This window comes from Puma concolor, chromosome B4, assembly GCF_028749965.1.
Source record: "Puma concolor isolate L17-30 chromosome B4, mPumCon1.1.hap2, whole genome shotgun sequence".
Classification (NCBI taxonomy): domain Eukaryota; kingdom Metazoa; phylum Chordata; class Mammalia; order Carnivora; family Felidae; genus Puma; species Puma concolor.
In genome coordinates this window covers 120210594-120232394 of record NC_141673.1, presented here as the reverse complement: position 1 = coordinate 120232394, position 21801 = coordinate 120210594, and the positions used below count along the sequence as shown (strand labels likewise).

At 40.9% G+C, this 21801-nt stretch overlaps 1 protein-coding gene across 2 annotated transcripts in view; it reads right to left on the bottom strand.

Moving 5' to 3' along the window:
• Positions 1–1177: 1177 nt before the first annotated feature.
• The window catches only part of PRTFDC1 (phosphoribosyl transferase domain containing 1), a 100885-nt gene continuing 80261 nt past the window's right edge, over positions 1178–21801 (bottom strand). Inside the window, exons 4-9 of one of the 2 annotated variants that reach the window (XM_086714720.1) lie at positions 20339–20404; positions 8523–8540; positions 7084–7166; positions 6577–6623; positions 3509–3585; positions 1178–2444 (exon numbers count right to left, since the gene is read on the bottom strand). In XM_086714720.1, coding sequence (XP_086570846.1) covers positions 2397–2444; positions 3509–3585; positions 6577–6623; positions 7084–7166; positions 8523–8540; positions 20339–20404 — 339 coding nt within the window. In that variant the 3' untranslated portion in view covers positions 1178–2396. The remainder of the gene's footprint in view (positions 2445–3508; positions 3586–6576; positions 6624–7083; positions 7167–8522; positions 8541–20338; positions 20405–21801) is intronic. The other variant, XM_086714721.1, reaches the window with a different exon arrangement.

The following is a 21801-nucleotide window of genomic DNA, read 5'->3' as shown; positions in this document are numbered from 1 at the left end:
ACATGGCAAACCACGTTGTATCCAAATACATCCAAAGGTTAAATAAGGTACATCAAGATTTGACTATTTGCAGTTCACACTGGGAATGCATAGTTCAATATGTGATATATTCCAGTCCAGGAAGAAAGAATCAATATATAATGAAGGGTTCTAATTTGTTTGCAATATCCCAAATATTACTGATTATGTTGTCGTATTACTGTAGTAAAAGTATTACTAATTATTGTAACTGAATCCACATAAACCATGTCACATACTTCTTCTCCCCCTACTAATCAGCTTTGGAACAGTAAATTAATAAATGCTTTGGTCGCTAATCAAGTTATAAGCTTTCACATTTTTGGTCTAGGTTGAAAAAACTCAGTGGTATTAAATAGAATTTTGCAAGAGAAAAGGAAATACTATTTTTCCCAAGATGACATTCTTGGATATCACTGTCAAAATATTGTCTGATAGGAAAAAATTACAAGAATGATTAAACTTCTTGTGTATTTAATGGATGTTTCTTTTTTAGCATTAACTAGCCTAAGTCCTTCTCAAAATCTTGTGAAGTAGATCAATTTTCTTTTAATTTGAATAAACATACAATCCTCCAGAATTATACTGATGTTTATTAAAATTCAACATTCCAAAGAAAATAGTTTAAGAAATATTATGGTTAATTTTACCTTCACAATCTAATGTATCTGGGTTTTTCTGGGTCTTCCAATATAGATGTGGTATAGTGGAAATTGTATTTAGAACACAAATTTGATAGTTCAAGAAACTGGCCAATTAGAATTTTTAATCTCTAACTTGGATACTGACTCTTCTATGCAACAAAGCTAAAAGGAATTCCCTTTGCTGGTTTCTCACTTGGGATATCTGGGTGTGGTTTATTTTCTTCTCTGACTGAAACAAAGATATTCAGGAAAATCTCTTACATCTAAAATTCTTTGTCTCACAAACAAGCTTAAGGAGGGAAAAAAAAAAAAAAAAAACCACAGTAGATCAAGTCTGCCTTAATCATTTGCTTATACTGGTGCATATATTGGATTTTTTCCAGTTTCCCAAAAATAAAGCCACAGGAAAGACATACGCAGTGACATATTTAAGCTACTGGCTCACACACATTCTAAGGGCTGAAAGTATATAAAAGAAATGAAGGCAGAAGAAAAACAGCAGTTATGAAATGTAACAAGGTTTCTTATTCTTTATTAGTTCAAAGGAAGCTAGAACCTGATAACAATATGCCACATATGGTTCAGAACCAAACAAAGCCTGCTTAGTTATTTCTTTTGCATTTTATCCTTTTAGGAATGAGAAAAAACAGTTCTATTGGCACTCGAGTTTATTTTCAATTAGAATCCCCATAAATTAGAAAACATCTCATAAAACAATGGGAATGGAAAAAAAACGTTACTGAGAAAAAACCTTAAGTGTGCTTGTTTTCTGTAATGCCATGGGTCATTTGATAAGTCTTATGAGACCACTCCAAAAAAAAAAATTCAACCTCTGTGTTCATGTTGATGATAATGTATAATAGCGTCTTGTCCTTTAATGCAAATAAGAGGAAAAACTCATACTTAGTTTCGAGAATTCAGCCCCTTCCCCCCCCCCCAATTCTGCTATTTACTCATGTCCCACATCAATAAAAGGATGCAGCTTAGAAATGAGAGCCTTGCTGTCATTGTATTTTTTCTAATTAAAATTCAGAGTATTAAACACAGTTGAGTACATCCATGCATACATGACATACCGTTATCACATACCGGAAGCTCCGATCAAGAGCACTGAGCAAAGACTCATTTCATAACATCATTAAGATTCATTATACGCTACAGTTCAAAAAGGGTTTGTCAAAGCAAATAGTAATGGCCTGCCAGAAACGCACAAACAAATTTATATTAAATTGTCCTTTCCCTCCTTTTTAAAGGTTGGGAATCTAGTTGCATTCCCAGTATATGGGTTCAGAGCTTAACTTAAAAGGTTTTCAGTTTTCAGATTGCAAAACATTACCAAAATGGAATATTGAAAAAGAATTAGGTGAAAAATATTTGAGTAACTAGGTGGGGGTATAGTAATCAAGCATAATGACTGCATTGAAATAAAAAAAAAAAGGGAAAGTTCAGGAGTGTGAAGGTAGATAGAACTCATGAGTCACAGCACGGAATATTTAATTTAGAACAAGTCAAATAAAAGCATTGCTTTTTTTTTTCTTAAGAACCTTTGGTACTCTGTGTTATACCTCTGAAAAGAAAGCTCTCTCATTAAAACATCTTTTTTTTTTTTTTTTTTTTTTTTGTATATCCTGCTGAGTGAAGGTGCCTGGGGAGACAAACTTCACATGCTGGCTTTCTGACTGTAGTCCGTAAGTATGATGTTATCCGGAGATTCGACGGTGAGAATTTACTTCTTTAGACTCGATACTTTTCTTTGCCGTGTTCATTGATCACACATATGTGCTGAAACAATCAAGGATTTAAATGCATCGGTTTCTTAAAATATGAGGTGCAGAAAATGTAATGCAGTGATAACAGAATGTCATCTTGTAATTGGTTATTTTTCATTCAAATATATGTGTCCATTTACGTGTATGTATGTGTGTGCGTATACACACATATATGCTATGGGTGTGTATACACACACATATATACACATACATATATATGTACATATATGTATATATGTACATATGTAAAAGAGACCCATTTGAATGCTTGGAAAAGTTTCCTCATTGTTCTGGTTTTTGAGCCCTATTCTGAACATGGCTCCCCAGGTCTATAACAACCAGAAATGCTGGAGGAGTGGTATGGTTAGCCATGGTAGAGATAGAAGTCTCCACCTGGTCAAATTACAGCCTCCAGGGAGAATGGAGAAACAGCCATGGTAAATACAACATTGACTCTTACTTGATCCTTTTTAGGTAACAAGAAATGTGTCAGGAATATTTTGATTGCAAGGAATAGAGGGGGGATCGGACGAATTAAGCAAAAAAAAAGGGGGGGGATTTATTGGTAGGATAAGGAGGTAGCTCACAGAATCAAAGGAAGAGCTAAGCAATGATGCAACTGGAAGGAGGGAGCAGGGTAACTCCTGACTCCAGCCCATGGTGCTTGTGGATATGCTCTCTGGGGCCCTGCTAGTCAGTGGTAGAAGGCCCAAACCCCTTGATTTCTGTGAATTTTGGTTTAAATTTCTCATTCTTAGGAGGGAGAGACATGATTGGTCCACTTTGACTAGGATGCCTACTTCTAGATCATTCAACGTGGGTCGGGGTCACACAGCTGGGGGTCTACGCTGGGTATATGTGTTGAAGCCATTTCTCCAAAAGGGGGATAGTTACGAACTGCATGCACCTGTGATTGGGATTCTTAATGCAAAGTGTCCAAGATATTCCTGACACATTTCTGACACAGAAGATACTCAATAAGTGGCAGCCATCATTACTACTATTTCAATAATGTGTTAAATTGATGCTGTTAAATTCTTGTGCAAAGGAGGGTAGGGATTTGCATGCATGACTTACATTCAGATCTCTGAAGTATTCATTGTAATCTAAGGCATAACCCACCACAAACAGATCTGGAATCTCAAATCCAACATCTGAGTAGAGAGGGGGGAGGGAGGAATAAAATTTAGACAACATAAGTAGATAAGCCACCATAAGCTATTGTTGGTACTTAAACCGTGAAGACCTTTCATTTAGGCAGACGCAAGTGGGAAAAATGATAAGCGATGCATAGGATGAGCCCACTGGGACCTGGACCAGAGTGACCAGCCAGGGAGACAAGGTAAACAAGCAAATATACCAGGAAGGATGGCTGCACGCCTACCGTACCGAGCTGAGTAAGGGCTCAGCCAGCCCAGTAGATAACAAGAAGTATGCATGACTTAGTCATGTAGCCCCACTGTTTCCAAGTGAGCGGTATCCAATGACACAATGCCAAAGGAAACACTTTGGAAGCATAAAGTGCAGTTCAAGCAGAAGGTATTCCAACACTGTGATATGTGACTAAGTGCATGGACTGTTGCAACTGGGAAGCGCTCCTCCCACTGTGCCCAATGTCCTCAGCGTGACAAAGAGCTGGAAAGCAAAACGTGGGAGACAAGATGAAGTAGGATTGTTCCGTTTGAGAAAGAGAACGCTAAGGGTTATTCTAGCCCGAGTCTTTGAATCCAGGATGCAGATGATACTAATTAACTTTCTATCTGTATTGAGGGAAGAATGGCAGTGGATTTAAATGCAATATGAGGTACTTAGGCTAACCAAGGGAAACCTTTATTGAAAGGGAGATGATTTTTATTGAGAAGGATCCTTAAGGAACAGAGAATAGCTCTCCTTCCTCAGAGGTCTTGAAACAGAATAAATGTGCCTCTGGTCCAATGAGTTTTCAAACTTTTTCCAGTTTTTTTTTTAATCTTTTTTTTAAATTACAGCATTGCAGATGAAAGATGTACTTGCTTACTTTTACGAAGCCGTACTTTGGTATAGCCAATGGTCTTACAGCACGGAGAAAGTTATCTTTCTGGCGACTACTCCCAACATTTTTATCCCTGTTGACCAGAGATGCTTTTATATGGAGAAAGCAACTGGTTCCTGCTTGCAGAAAGTGCTAGAGGGGAGGGACTTACTTTCTAGCAGATTGCATTATGTGTCACTGATAGAAAGCCCAGTTGGTCCTTCCAAACTGCCAAGGTTGCTTGAGAAAAATAATCAAAGAGGAGAAGCAAGAGTGGAAGAAAAGATGTCAGAGCATATAAAAGATGTCATTGAGCATATGAAAGATGTCATTGAGCCTATGGGAAAGAGTCCATTATGAGAAAGGAGGAAAAGTACCAAGCCTCAGAAATCCAGGAAGAAGAAACAGAGATTCGGAACCAGCTAAAAAGGATATCAGAAAATCCCAAAGAACCCTGGTTGTAACTACAATAATGACTTTACAGTGACTAATGCAATCTCTACAACAGGCATTGCAACTGGGACTGGGAAAAGCCAGTTCAAAAGGCCCAACCTTCAGAGCTATCACGGGGTGAAAGAAGGACCCGGATCCCCTGGATCAGTAGATCAGGGGACGGGTAAGGAGTCAGAGTGACCTATCTCTAGCTGGTAAATGGGTGCAGTCCCTACACTTCTATTTGCAATCGTTACTTACAGATGTAGTGTAAGAGTAAGGGCAGTGACTGGAACCAGACTGCCCGGGCTCAGTACTGACTCTACTCTTACAGCAGTGTGCCCCCTAAAAGCTGTTTAACCTTGTTGTGTCCGATTGCCTCATCCATAAAATGGGCATAACAATAGCATCTCCTTTAGAGGAATGCTGTGGGGATTACAGGGGTTAATCTCTGCGTAGCTCTTCGAAGAGTGTAGGTCACACCATAACCTCTCACTAGTGTTACCTGCTAGTATTTTATTAATGTGGCTGCCATAAATGACACACAAAAAATCTGTAATTATTTGGATATGTCTGAAGTGAATGTCTTTCAACTTCAGTTAAAATCTTATCTATACGGTATCTTACATGACATCCTTAGAAGATTTCTGTTTACTCACTTTGCCTACCCTTACTGCATCCAGATTATATTCCTTAAACCAGTAATGGGACAGAAACATCTGGCAAGAACTGACGTTGGGTCTACCTGCCCAGAACCGATGTCTAGATTTAATACATCCAGCATACGGATGAAATTTGTTTTTAGAAAAAAGAGTCACTGGCAAAATGTCATTGGCACACTATCCATCCATAGTGTGCCTCTCTTGCTCTGGTGTTTTTTCAGCTTGCTGGTGAGGACTGTAGCCAGATTATCCCAGGGGCTTTAGAGCAAATGTAAGTTATAAAAATCAAGCTGAAGTCTGCCTATGCAAGTGAAAAAAAAATTGCCTCTCATGTTAGAATAATAAATAATCAAGCTGCTTGCTTATTCTTCCTGGCATTGGAATTAATCGTATTATGGGGAGGAGGGTAGCAAAGTGTCCTAGCTGAGGAAAGTCCTCCAAAACACGTGTTTGAAGTCAAGTGTGAAGATGATATCTGGAGCTATTTGCTCTGCTAATTCTCTGTGTTATTGAGCTTTTCTTTGGAGGTGATGGGAGGTGTCTCAGATTTTCCCTTCTGTGTTATAAAATTCAGGCTTGCTGAAGGGAGGCATTGTGCATTGTCTGGTGACAGTTCTTGGAGGCAGAAAGGGAATCCTTCTAAGCCTTTACAGTGCCTTCCCCATGTCTGACTGATAGGGGCAGTGGCAGAGGTTGGGATCCCGTGTGCCAGCCAGTCCCGTGGGGTCAAGTCTCCCTCTATCCCTCGCAACCAATTAGCTAAGTCCTTTGATTTTAAGGTGCTATGGAAAACCTAAAACTAAAAATATCCAATGCACAGAGTTTCTGTGAAAACCGCAAACTGGAAAATTAAAAACCCTTGTTGTAAAGGGTTCTTTCCTCTTGGCAAGGCTGGGGAGACGTCGGGAGACTCGTGGGACTATCAAACCTTCATAGCTTCAGCTTTATGTGGAATGCTGGTGAATAGGAAACAGAGATTCTTAAACATGAAACACCACCACCCGCCAGCCAATCAACCAACAAAACCCAGAAGGACTTACAGTCAGGTCTAAAGCCATCACTTCTAGGTCTTCTCTTCACCAACAAACTACCATGAAAAAGAAAAGAAGGTGTTTAGTGATCCAGATATAACTTCTGTGAATTCCAAATTCAAAACTGAACATCATTAAAATATGTATTCCCCGCCCCCCCCGAGTGTGTGGAGCACCGTCACAGCCTTCTAATTCATGCTCCTGCTACCACGGCACCACATCAGTGATTCTAGATAAAAGGGAGAGGGACACTGGCACCAGGCTCAGCCAGCTGCTCCTGGAAGCAGCTAATGGAGGCACAGACACCCAGCAAAGCGTGCCTTCTTCCCCTTCCTCTCTCTCAGGCTACTGGTCAAATGGGCTATTTGTTCAGTGTGGTCAAACCATAACATGCCAGGGCAAAGGGTCACTGGTTTGGAATAGACTGCTCTCTTTGGAAACAGCATCCTGTGTTAGCATCCTTCTGCGGCTGATTTAGAAAGACAGAAGCAACAATGATGTGAATGTCCTACTCACCTGGCTACTTTAATCATGTTGGGCTTGTATTTCTCTATGCTACCGAGCAGCGCCTTCATGGTCCTCCCCGTTCCAACAACATCCTTTGCAAAGGGGACAGACAAATTCAACCTGAATGCATTTGGGCAGCATAATAGATTTTTCATCCAGACAGATGACTGTAGTCCTCATTAATAATGCATCACAATTAGAACTGCCATCAAATGGAGTAAAAGTAGGAAGCAGGGTTGGTTATATTTTTTAGACAGGTGCCTCTCTGTGAAGCTGGGTTTAGGGGAATATATTGGTGAATTATTTCCTCTTGGAATCCTTCAGCTGTGTTGAAAGCTAGGTTCGGCCTTTGGAGAGCATGTGGGACTCCTTACTGAGTACATTTGGACTCGTGCATGCACATTCAAGGACTAAATTTGGCCCTGAGGTTATGCGCAACACAATACGGGACGCATGAATTTTCATGGACATGGGATGTACATCTGAATACACTGAATGGATAAACAGCTCCCCCTTGCCCTCCCCAGTCAATAGGGGATTCTATGGCTGGGAAGTGAGATGTGTCTGGACGGCAGCTGGTGACAGCCTGTGAATTCTGAGGGTGCAAGGCTGCAGTGAGCCTCAGCTCATCTCTGCTGATGAGCTGCTACCCAATCAGAGGAGAATGGGCAGCAGAAATGCATTGTCCTTGGGACAGAAATCAGCTGTCAGGAGCTGATTATCAAAACAACAGGTCTGAATTTAGCCAGGGTTGGGCAATTCGTTTGGCTGGAGGGTCTACTTCACGGGTGATGCCCGAGCCAGGACGACTGCAGATACATATGGCACGCACAGGCGATTGTGTAACAAAAGCTTGAAAACAGCTCCCTTGAATTTTTGCCAGCTGATAAGACAGGCGTGCTCTTGAAGGAAAAGTGGCCATTTGCTGAATTAGTCCACTGCTGCTATGGGGCCCATTCTCCATTTTTTTTTTTTTTTTTTTTAGCAGAAAAATTAAATTCTCGCTTTCTCTTGGATTGCCATTTTAAAATTGATTGTATTTATCCTTTGGTTGCTGAAGCAGAATTGTTTGAAGTCATTGGAGGTCATTGGCACAAACAATGAATCAAGGGTGAAAAGAGTTCAAATCCTGGTTTTACTATTAAACACATTTGGTTGTGTTGGGCTCGTTTCCTCTTCTGTAAAAATGCCTGACTTGCAAGTAAGTATAAGAACCAATTCAGACATAAAAACGGATAAAGTACCACACAACTATTACCGCAAAGCTCTTTTTCTAAATTGTTTCAAGCCACTGATTCTAGTTGGTTCGTAGGCAGTAAATTTGGAGAGCCACGTGCACAGCGGAAATTCAACAAATCCTTGACCAATTTGATAATAAGTTCTATACTTTGAAACTCACCATTAGATTCTTTCATCTAACAAATACGGGTAAGGAAAAGTCAGCTTACCTCAACAATGAGGACATTCTGAAATTAAAAACAAAACAAAACAGTTATTTAGAATATGATGCAAATCTGGCTCACAAGAGAAACACACATTTTTGCTTAAAGTTAGGAGTTTCACAATTTGCTGAGCTGGCCCTCCACCATCCATCTAACCCAAATGCTTGGAGGTAATCTGGGTATTCCAGATTCATTCGAACACTCTCTCGGCCATTACCTGATGCTGCAATATTGGTGTCTACATTCAAGGGAGCAGCAAGGTCATCTCAGGCCCTATGCCCTGTCTGAAGAGCTACCCACAAGGTCATCCCAGGTCCATAATTCTGGCAAGCAGCCCCATCCAGAATTCTTTGGCATACAAAGTGTACTAAGAGTTTACCAGGAAAACAAGCCACATAAACTACATTGTTAATGGAGACAGTGCTCTGCAGAAGAATCATGGACTCTGCCGGGGGCAGTCCTAACCCTGCGTCGCCACCAGTCATTGAGGATTCTGTATTTATTCTCAAATGTTCAACCTTGAGGAAGGGGTGGGCCAGAGAGAGTGCTGTGAAGTGCCTGACTGATGTTTTTAGAAACATGGTTGGGTTGCTTGTTATGTGCTATCGAAGCATACCTCTCCTTTTCCCCTAAAAACATTATGTTTCATTTCAATTCCTGTTTGACACCTGCCTGCCCACTAATATAAACTCCATGAGGGTAGGAATCATGTTTGTCTTGCTTACTATTGTATTCGCAGCCCCTAGCATATATACCTGCATATAGATGCTCAGTAATTTATTGAGTGGAGGAATAATAACCGATTATACTGGTTAATTAATTAAAACTGACTAATGAAATGGATTTGTAGTTACATGTCAATACTATCTCACCAAATTAAAATGTGACTGTGCTAATATGACATTGCAATGAACTAAATGGTGTGGATATTCCCTCAACGTAATGTTGTCCTTCTTTACATAACTCTTCATTTATCCCTATGATTCATATAAGACTTTAACAATCCTATCAAGCCTTCCACCTTAGAAATCTTACTTATGTCTAATGCCAGAGAGATTTAAGTAATGAAAATGTTAATCAACCAACCCAACTCACATTACTTTATGTGTCCAACGCTTCTTAGAAGGAAGTATCTTTCTAGAAGTGATTTTCTCCCAGGTATAGTATTTTTAGTCATTAAATGCATTACAAAATCTTGGTTTTATCATTAAAATGTAAAGTTATCGTGTCCATATCCCCTAGCCTAAGGATCACAGGAACAGAGAAATCCCCTTGGTATTCTGAGCACATTTGCTGTGTTCTTAACAATTAACCCGTAACAGTTAGTTAGGATGTGCATTTTTAGTTTGATTGACGCTTACCAACCATGCCTATTAACCAACCTGAATACTTGGAGAATACTTGGTTAATTTGATTCCTTAGCTCATAATCTTTTTTTGTTTCAATCTAATAAGGAAAGGCCTTTTAAAACTCTGTTAGTCTGCATTCTTGCCTAATTAAATAAAGTGCACTGAACATAATTAAATCTGTTTTTTAAAAGCTTAGAACCTTGCAAAACAAGAGTCATCTTTGAAAACATTTAGCTATAAGATACAGTGGTGGCTGGGAAGTGAGACTTGAATGTATGTACTAATCCAGAAATATATTGTCAAAATTGCTTAAACATATTTTAAAAGCAAGGTAATGCATATACATATTCAAATCAAATAGAAAAGTCAAAGGTTTTCTAAATGTTGATGTGCATCTAACTGTAAAGTATTTAAAATGCTTATGCACTTTATGTTAAAGTTATCATGGCATTCTGTGTAATGCAGAGCCACAATACTGTCACATCTAACAAAAATGACAATAATCTATTTTGTTTTTTCATTTGATCCAGTTTTATATAGTTTTATACATTTGATCCAGTGACATACACTGTATAACTTTAAGGTGTATAGTATAATGCTTTGACTTATATACTATTACTAAATAATTACCTAAACAAATTTAGTTAGCATGCATCATCTCATATAGATACAATAAAAGAAGAAAGCAAAAAAGGGAAACATTTTTTTCCTTATGATGAAAACTCTCAGGATTTATTCTCTTAACAACTTTCCTGTATATCACAGAGCAATGTCAGCTACAGTCATGATATTGTACATTTCATCCCTAGTACTTATTTATCTTATAACTAAAAGTTTTTACCTTTTCACCACCTTCCCCTGATTTCCCTGCCCCCCACCCCCACCTCAGGTAACCACAAATCTGATCTCTTTTTCTATGAGTTTGGTTTTGTGTTGTTTTGTTTTAGATCCCACATGAAAGTAAGATCACACAGTATTTGTCTTTCTCAGTCTGATTTACTTCACTTGGCATAATGCTCTCAAGGTCCATCCATGTTGTTGTAAATGGCAGGATTTCCTAGTTTGTTATTCCAGTGTGTGTGTGTGTGTGTGTGTGTGTGTGTGTGTGTGCGCGCGCGCGCGCGCGCGCGCGCACGTGTGTGATAACTTCTTTACCTGGCAATAATTTTTTTAAAGGTTTATTTATTTTTGAGGTGGGGAGGGGAAGAGAGAGAGAGAGAGAGAGAGAGAGAGAGAGAGAGAGGCACAGAATCTGAAGCAGGCTCCAGGCTCTGAGCTGTCAGCACAGAGTCCAACACGGGGCTCAAACGCATGAACCATGAAATTGTGACCTGAACCGAAGTCGGATACTTAACCTACTGAGCCACTCAGGCGCCCCTGGAAATAATTTCTTAATATTATATAAAACCTAGTACATATTTAAATTTCCCCAGTTGTCTTTATTTTTGTAAGTTTATTTATTTTGAAGGAGAGCAAGCACAAGTGGGGGGAGGCAGAGAGAGAAGGAGAGAGAGAGAGAGAGAGAGAGAGAGAGAGAGAGAGAGAGAGACAGGGAGAGAGAGAATCTCAAGCAGGTTCTGCACTGACAGCATGGAGCCTGATGCTGCGCTCCACCTCACAAACTGTAAGATCAGGACCTAACTGAAATCAAGAGTCGGATGCTTAACCAACTGAGCCACCCAGGTGCCTCTCTCCAGTTGTCTTTAAAATGGCCTTTGTAGCTGCTTTGTCTAATTGAAGTCCATGCATTGGGTCTTTAATTCTCTTTTAATTTATTTTTTTTTTTTATTTCAACGTTTTTATTTATTTTTGGGACAGAGAGAGACAGAGCATGAACGGGGGAGGGGCAGAGAGAGAGGGAGACACAGAATCGGAAACAGGCTCCAGGCTCTGAGCCATCAGCCCAGAGCCTGACGCGGGGCTCGAACTCACGGACCGCGAGATCGTGACCTGGGTGAAGTCGGACGCTTAACCGACTGCGCCACCCAGGCGCCCCAATTCTCTTTTAATTTAAAATAGTCTCTCTTACTGTACTTCTATTTCTAAATTTAAAAATTTTAGACATCATCTATTTATTATATTATATAATGATGAGAATTTAGTTCTTAAAATTTTTTTTTAACATTTATTTATTTTTGAGAGAGTCAGAGACAGAGTGTGAGCGTGGGAAGGGCAGAGAGAAAGGGAGACAGAATCCAGAGCAGCTTCCAGGCTCTGAGCTGTCAGCACAGAGCCTGACATGGGGCTTGAACTCACAAACTGCGAGATCATGACCTGAGCCAAAGTTGGACACCCAACCAACTGAGCCACCCAGGCCCCCTGAGAATTTAGTTCTTATACACTATCTCACTTCTTTTTTCCATCTCCCAATGCAGATGCTTTGTTTTGACTGTATCTTTTTGTACTGCTCACACTTTCTCCCCACTGCAGAGTCAAGTAGAGTACTATGTTTCCTTTTAAAGTTTCTTTTCTTTCAATGGTTTTCCTAGTCATCATTCAGTGTCTTAAACTACAATAACCCTCCTTCTCTTCTCTTCTCTTCTCTTCTCTTCTCTTCTCTTCTCTTCTCTTCTCTTCTCTTCTCTTCTCTTCCCTTTTCTTCTCTTCCCTTCTCTTCTCTTCTCTTCTCTTTTCCTTCCTTCCTCTCTCCCTCCCTCCTCTTCTTTCTTTCTTTCTTTCTTTCTTTCTTTGGATGATTATTATGAGGAAAACATTGGTTAATTATGGTTTAACTATATTTCTCAAAGGATTTTGGAGGATTAAGGAGGCTAAGTGGGTTGATAACATCTGTAACAACACAAAAACTTTCTGAGTTTTGTACAGTGTTTAAAAAGTAAAATTATTTAGTGGGTTCACAAGTGATGGGCGGTGGAATACTGATATAAAAAAAATTCCTATTGAAAGGGAGCTCAGTAGAAATTTAGAATTCTTTAGCGACTTACATAGAGCAGTCATTACATATATATTTATTTTCTTTTACAAAACACCACACTGTGTTTTCAAATTCTTTCCTTAGTAATATGTGGGTTTACTGTCTGGATTGTTAGTGGCCTACCTGTTGTATGAAAAGCTCACCTCCAAAAAAGCAATGTGTTTAGTACCATTTTGGAAGATTGCCATACAAAACAAGTAGCCCAAGAGTACAGAGAAAGTGACTCTAACTTTGGAAGCATTTTCACTAGTGTCTAAGAGAACTAAGCTCTTTAAAAAATTTTTTTAACATTTGTTCATTTTTTGAGAGATAGAGACATAGCGTGAATGGGGGAGGGGTGGAGAGAGAAGGAGACACAGAATCCAAAGCAGGCTCCAGGCTCTGAACCGAGAGCATGGAGCCCAATGTGGGGCTCAACCTCACAAACTGTGAGATCATGACCTGAGCCGAAGTCGGGCGCTCAACTGACTGAGCCACCTAGGCTCCCCAAGAAGTAATCTCTTTAAACTTTAATATGTCAGGATAGGCTCCACAAGCTAAAGGACAAAGACAAATTCATCTTTATAACATGGAGACCAGTATGTGCAGGTGCTGAAGGAATGCCTGTGGAACAAATGAACAATTTTGACCTCATTTCTTTCTCTAGTTTATTATTCTTTTGACACATCTCCTCCATTTTTCCCCCCTCAACGATGTACAATTAATTCCTCCTTAACTGACCTATCATTAATGTGTACTGCTTTTAATTTTGCACCAAGAAATCTTCTAAATTTCCCCCCATCTGTTTTTTTGAGTGGCAACCTTGGAAATTTTTTAAAATAATTTTTTAAGTTTATTTATTATTGAGAGAGAGAGAGAGAGAGAGAGAGAGAGAGAGAGAGAAAGCACGTGGGGGAGGGGCAGAAAGAAAGGGAGACAAGGAATCCAAAGCAGGCTCCAGGCTTTGAGCTGTCAGTACAAAGCCCAACACTGGGCTTGAACCCACACCCCAGGAGATCATGATCTGAACCGAAGTTGGACACTTAACTACCTGAGCCACCCAGGCACCCTGCCTTGGACATTTTTTCAGAGCACACTGTGGCTCCTAGGCACTTCCAATCTGATACCTTTGATTACTGAACCACTTGCTGTCTAGGCCATCTCATCACACCTAGCTCATCTCTTCCCAGAAAGTAAGTAAAGTTTGCAACCTGGGGACCGTGGGCAAAAATTCTATGCGGAGTCTCTGGAGTGCATTCTTTCTTTGCTATTGTGCCATCCCAGGGGAAGCTTATCACCTCAAGTTCCCTGAAGAAAAAGAAAGGGAAGAAGAAAAAGAAGAAAAGAAAGGAGGAAGGCATTATACAAATTTCAGTGGTTTTTGTAGATAGATTATTCCCACTTTCAGTCTTTTAAAGTGCAAAATTATTAGCACAGCACAGTCTAATCTTCGGCAGCATAGTTTTGTGGCTATGGTCACGCTGAGTGGAGGGATGGCAGTAATGATGATGGGCTCATTGTGGGTGCTGAGCACGGGTACAAGTGTGAATATGAACCCCAGGGAGAAAGGAATGTAGTTCAGCATTTCACTCTATGTGATAATTCCCAAAATTGCCAGAATCATCAGTTGGTGGGCATTTCCATTATTGTTCTCAGCCTAGTCAGATGCAATAAAAAGGAATGATTTAAATAGTTAAGGCAGCCAAGGAGGAAATTTGGCAGGTTCTGATGCTTCATTCTGGCATTTGATTAGAAACTTATTTGGTGGGGGAAGGTGGCACGTCTCCTGAAATCTTGCACTTAACCTGCACATCTGTGTTTTCCTGTTGCCAGATCTGGGTCTGTTTCCATGCATTTGGTTTTATTCCACCCCTTTCAGAGATTTCTCTTGAACATGAATAAAATCTTCTTGCTTTAATGGATACACACATTTTATGAAGTGCCAGGATTAAATCAACTTTGAAAAAAAATCAGCTAGAGAGCACGTTGTGCAGACAGCTTGCGCACACCGAGGAAAATGCTTTTAAACACTGTAAGTTGAGGCCATTTAACTTAATCATTGAGTGTTCCCTTTATTCAAGAGCCATGACCTATTTAGAACCATGACTCAGCCAGCTTCCCTTATGAGCTTCCTTTTCTTTGCTTTAAAGAAAAGAAAGAATGGAGACAAGAAAGAAAGGAAAAAAGAAAGAAGGAAGGCAGGAAGGAAGGCAAGAAAGAAAGAAAGAAAGAAAGAAAGAAAGAAAGAAAGAAAGAAAGAAAGAAGCCATGAAAGAGAAAGGTCCATGGGGGCTGTACAGTGTCTCTTTTCCAAATATTTTAACTCACACATCTTTAGAAAATTTAAGAGGTTATGTAGTACAGTTATGATGCTTATAATGTGTGGAGAATCATACAGGTGAGCTATGTCCCTGCATTTTTAAAAGTTCTTTTATAAAGAAATTTGTTTTTTTAAAAATCTCTTCTAACCCTCCCTTCTTCATTCATCATTTAGTTCTGCTGCAGCTCCCTTGGACAGTGCTGTGTCTTCTGCAATGTTCCTACTTTGCTCCTATGGTTCTAGTGCTCATGTTTGCTCAACCCACATGGCCTCCTGACTAGTTTCTTTGCCTGGAGTCTCATTCCCATCCTCAGTTATTCTATCCTCTATCAAGGTAATTTTCTTAAAACACAACTTCTTTTTTTTTTTTTAAGTTTATTTATTTATTTTGAGGAGAGAGAGAGAGAAAGAAAGCACACATCAGGGAGGGGCAGAGAGAGAGGGAGACAGAGAATCCCAAGTAGGCTCTGCACTGTCAATGCAGAGCCCGACCTGGGACTTGATCTCATGAACAGTGAGATCATGACACAGGCTGAAATCAAGAGTCAGATTCTCAACCAACTGAGCCACTCAGGTGTCCTGCAAAACACAACTTCTTGATGTCACTTCTGCTCAAAAACCTTTGCAACTCCTCTTTGCTTTTCTGCAAGCTAAATTCTTTGTTGAGATATTCAACATATTCTACAAACCAAATCCAATTTGCATTTTCAGTGTCTTAAAGTTGTTTCTCTATTTTGGACTGATTTCCTCCAGTCACATTGGTCTGCTCTTGTCCTCTGGCTCTCCCATTTCCCTCCTTCATCCTTCATTACACGATGCTCTTCTCCCTTTCCTGTGTTATTCCCAGGCTATCTAGTCCAGAGTAAAACCTCAGCCTCCCCTTGTGAAGACAGTCACAGTCCCAAGGAATCATTCCTTCTTTGGATTTCCTTAAGCTCAAGGAAAGAGTCTCGTGGGGAAAGATCCCCGCAGCTCTTCTCTGAGTGCCAAGCATTAAAAAAAGAGGAGTGCTCAAATTCATGGCAGAGTAGTAATATTAATGGAAAATTCAGCTTAAATATAAATTTATTGACTGAAGAAATCACATGATTACTATACAAGGGCAAAGTCAGATGATGATCTACAAGAGCCCTCCACCCTATGCAGGTGTTTACAATAGCTTGACTTCCTTCTACAACCATGAGAAAAGTAAGCACTAATTGTCAGGTGCCTTTTCTTTTTAAGTTTGTTTTCTGCCCTCAGCTGGCATACATTCTGCATGATGGAAAGATTCTGGAGGGCCTCTGAGACTGATTTTTAAAGTTCTCTCAAACCCTTGATGCATAGCCTTTCTCTGAAAGGCTGAAGAATGGGTGAGTAGATCAGCCATCATCTGTTTAAGGAAAAGGAAATTCCAAAAGTTAAGTGATATTGTTTTCCCTCCTCCACACTCAGGGGGACCGCATTCACCAACCCAGTCCCCCCATCTTGAATCTTTTGTGACACCAAAGCCCTTCTGCTTCTCGAAAACAAGGTGCCCTCACTCAACACTTTTCTTATCCAACCTAAATCAAACTAGCTGGCTGATGTGTCCTTTGGTGTGGTTGGATGGGCTTCTATTTACCTGTCCTTCTGCCATGTCCTCCCTTTCCCAGACTTCATTGAAAAGATTTCTGGTTTCTTTCTAAGAGAAAGAGGAGCCTTCGCTCACTCAGTCACCAAATACTTATGCCGACCTGTTGGCTAGGCACCGTGCACAATGCAAGAGACAGGATGGTGAGTAAGATAAGCAGGGTCTCTGCCCATCTTACACTGACATTCTGGTGGGGGAAATACACACATCAGAAAATTAGCCTTAAAGTAAACACAGCAAATGTTGGAAAGGGCTTGACCTGAAACAGAGTACTAATATAGAGATATAATGGGGAAGGTGGGAACTGTGTAAGGGAAGAGTATGTGCTCATTTTAGACAGACTCAGGGCAGGCCTCACTTATATAAGAGCCATTAGGTTGAAGCCTGAAGGATAGGAGGAAAATAGATTTCGGGTTGGAGGCCACAGCTTATCCGAAGTCTTGGCAGGAAGGAGCTTAACCAGCGTGGCTATAACACCATAAGGAGGGCTGAGTGGTATATGATGATGTTGGGAGGGAAGCAGGGACAGATCACACAGGTCTTACAGGCTGGGAGAAGGAGGTTGGATTGTATTCTCCGAACCTTGGGAGTAGGATTCCCAGGTAAAATACAGAACACCCAGTGAAATTTGAATTTCGGATAAATAACAAATGACTTGTGAGCTTAAGTATGTTCCAAATATTGCACGTAACATGCTTATACTAAAAGTGTATTCATTGTTTATTTGAAATTCAAATTTAACTTGGCATTCTGTTCTCCATTTTGTTTTTTGCTAAGTCTGACAACCCTGAGAGGCCACTGAAAGGTTTTCAGTAGGCAAGGGGTGTGACCCAATTTGTATCTTAAAAAGATCCCTTTGGCTATTGTTTCTTGGAGAATGATTTGGAGGGTGGCAAGAATTAAGTGAAGGTGGAAGTTCAGGGAGACTAGTTAGGCTACCATAGCTTCCTGGAGGAGGGATAGTAGCAGTCTGGCCCTAGAAGACCAGTGCTTCTCAAACTTTAGTGTGCAAAGGAACCATCTAAGGATGTTTTTAAAGTGGGTACTTCATTCGGAAGATCTGGGGTGGGATCTGAGATATTGCATTTCTAGTTTGCAGGTGGTGCTGACCTTGCTGGTTCCCAGACCAAAGGTCAGCAAACTACGGCTCATCAGCCAAATCTGGCCTGCTGCCTATATTTGTCAATAAAGTTTTATTGAAACAGCCATGTCCATTTGTTTCCATTTTATCTGTGGCTGCTTGCTGGATTCATGCTATGATAGAGGGTTTAGTAGTTGCAACAGAGAGGGTATAGCCCACAAAATCTAAAAACATGTATGGCCTGGCCTTTCCCTAAAAAGTTCACTAACCCCTGCCCTAGACCACACTTTGCTACTGCAAGAGTCTAGAGTCGGGTGATTACCATGAAGACAGAGAGCCGTGGACAGATTTAAGATTCATTTGAGAGCACTGAGCATGGTCTACACTGGTTCATTAAGCACTCCCTTCTTCTGATGTGAGCCTAGGTGCCCTGAACTGCATAAAGATGCATAATCTTTCAACGTAAGCTGTTGTGACAGTTGAGAACTTGGCTAATCAATGTTGACTCATCTTAGAAATATTTACTCAGTGCGTTCTAAGCTCAAAGGATTCTACGTGGCATACATTTAAACATATATAGAATCCATCTATGCACACATAAATGCAAGTAAAAAGATACCATGAAATAGCACCTGGTAAGCCGGAAGGATCATTTATCACACGAGCAAAAAACAAGCTGACTCCTGCTTGTCCTTGGTGCCGGCTGGTTTTCCATCTCTCCTACCCGAACTTCCATAATCCCTACTTTCTCACGGGGAGGGGTGGGTCTTTGTAGTAATTCTGGGAGGGGATACTGAGGCACAGCACTATCACCCCTCCTATTGATTCCACCCCTAGTAAGAAACTTTGCCCATCCTCCTCTCTATTTTTTAAAGGAACAGAGTATCTGGTGCTCACCTAAGAGGGAGATTACTTTAAAATGAAAAAGAAGGGGCGCCTGGGTGGCTCAGTCAGTTAAGCGTCCGACTTCGGCTCAGGTCATGATCTTGCAGTCTGTGGGTTCAACCCCCGCGTCGGGCTCTGTGCTGACAGCTCAGAGCCTGGAGCCTGTTTCAGATTCTGTGTCTCCTTCTTTCTCTGACCCTCCCCTGTTCATGCTCTCTCTCTCTCTCTCTCTCTCTGTCTCAAAAATAAATAAATGTTAAAAAAAATTGAAAAAAAAAATAAAATGAAAAAGAAGATGACTTTAGAAAGCAGGAGAGAAAAGTCACAGTTTTATGCACAACATTTTCTTGGTATTCATTTGGGATTCTTAGAATTGCTACTTTGACAGACCCCCATGGTAATTCCCCAAGGCAAGATGCTTGTGTAACGTCGCACAAGGCACGGTATTTCTCTTGTGTCGTAACACCTGTAAGGCAATGTCCTACAACAAAGTACTAAAATGACTTCTCATTTAAAGGCCACTCCACAGTTGTGAAAAGTTGTGAATTTCTGGAAATTGCTTGGAGCATTTTAGCTTTCCAGGATGTTATTTCAGGCACTGATGTAGTAAGGCCATCAAATGGTGGCCTAGTGATGCATTAACATCAACAAGTTAATTCCAATTTCTGTGCAACATAATCTCCCTCTAGATAGTCGTGTCACACTTGGATGGCTACTATGCTATCTTCAGAGTAGAGGGAAGTAAGCTGGTTTGGAGTTAGAGTCCCTGTAGCTCTCTAATGTTCCCAATGTTATTAAACACATTTTTATTAAATGTGCCTGCTATTCCTTTTCCCCATCCGGGCATTGCATAACAAACAGTAACAACCACCAAAATGAGAGATTAAACTTGTGTAAGAGACTGATCCATTTTATTCGGAAGGCTGAAGTTGTTCAGGGAAAATGAATACAAGATATGTCAGGCAGCAGCCGCTGCCTGCTTTTCAGAGCAAAACTCGAGTCTCAGGTCACATTTCCACAAAGGACATCCATTCCACAAAGGAAACAACTCTTCCTTCCAATGTATGTATTTATGTCAGAATCCAAACAGATTTTCACTTAATTATTAAGCATTGGCATGTTTGGAACTCCAAGTTCAAAGTGGCGGTGTCTGACCCATGATCTAATGGATTACATTCTTTTGCATGGGAGGAAAAAGGCATGGGGCTGACAAATGTGCTCTCTAGAAACCTTTCTTTTATTCCCTCCTTAAATTTTAAACATTTTGGCAAACCTGTTTAAATGTCTTACTGCAATGCCGAGATGCTGAGGCATAGATGAGACAAAAAGCAGACGAATAAAGGAAAAAGCTTCCTTTTCAGGAGGGACCGGCAAGAGGAGAAAAGGAAGCAGGCGGGAGTGCCCAGGGATTTATTTTGTAATAGGAGGTTGTCTGAAATAAGATTGGAAGGAAGGTTGGAGATCTGGTGGGCATCGGGTCCTGGAAGCATTATAAAAAGAGTGTTTTATAAGGGAGAAATCATTAAAAGGATTCACACATCCATTTGCATGAATTAGCAAACCCGGGAGAGTGTCTGAAATGCATTGCAAGTGCTGACCTGAAATGAAGGTCACTGATTTCCCCATGACATCAGTGCTTAGGGAGCAGAGTTACATTAACAAACCTTTCCAGCCAGTGTTGAAAGATCATTGCCTCCGATTATCTGCATCTCGCCCATGGACTGGTCGTTCTAAAAAAAGGGAAGATAATATTTCACTGTACAAGAAAAACCTTTACAGCACATTTCCCCCCGCCGTCTACCCAGCTAGCGGCTAGACTGCGCCTTACAAATACAGCACAAATAGCTGGTCCAGATTCCTGGTTGCCCGTGGTTACCGAGAGCCACTCTCCTGCTACTGTGCTGGGGACAAAGCATTCTAATGGTTCGGGGAGGGGACAGACTGTGTGGAGAGGGGATGATAAAAGGAGTGGAGAGAAAACAAATAAACCTAATTTTGGAATACAAAAATGATGCAAGGTGCTTGAGCCTATGCTGAGGCAGATGGAATTGGCGAAGGCAGTCATGCTCCTGGACCTCCCTGGGCCGAGGGGGCTACGGGATCCCCAGAAGTGGGCCGCACATTTGTCTGCTGTGCCAACAAGTCCCAGTCCTAGCCCTCAGCGGGGAGCAATCAGACAGTGGCTGAGCAATCAGTTGAGGCCTCCTCTCCTCCTACCACACAGATCCAGCCTCTCTGCTGACGTTGAGGGCAATTCTAACAGCTCACAGATCAAGAACTATTGCATTTAGACCTTCACACATGAACGAAGAAGCCTCAGGACATTTCTACAGTCCCAGGAATATGTTTAGGAGACTTTCACTCCAATTCCTTCAGAGGTTATGAGTATTCACTTTCATGAGATTTATATATATATCACACATTGTCCTGTGCTACTTAAACCTCTCTCTCTCTCTCTCACACACACACACACACTAAACTAAATATGGATTGTTACAGAGTGCATATCACAACCAAATAATACAGAGGCCAAACAGGAAATAGAGCAGGCCGCTTGTTTTCTGGCCTCACTGCAAAAACACCCTACAGACAGTGGCTTCATGACCAAGCAAGAATGCTGTAATGTTGCAATCCTTTCCAACAGCAATCTAAGGGAGAAGACGATGGTGCAGGTACCTTGTGCATGATGTGCCGAACCAGGAAACATCTCAGGTCGCTGCTGTGAACCGTTGTGGCTTTTGCCAGTTCAGGGTTTTCCTCCCTTATTCTGCCTCTTTCACGGAGGGTGGGGGACATCATTCATTCCTTATGGCTCAGGTGGGGCTAGGCCTTTCCTATGTAAACCAGCTATGCCTGGTGCTACATGCCAGCTACCGAAGCCAATTCTGTTCCCTTAGGAATTTTCTTGGGTTGGTTTGAATTGGATTCTGTCACTTGCAACAGAGTCTCTATCTAGGCATTGACATCGGTCATCTGGGAAGGGGGAAAGCAGCCAAATAACCAATATAACAGTTTCACCAATGAAACAGGTTTGTCTTTTCACCTTACTGCTCAAGAGGGGGGAAAATAACCTTAGAATGTTTTTACTTCCACTCGGTAAAGCATTCACTCTGTACTGCAAAGAAGT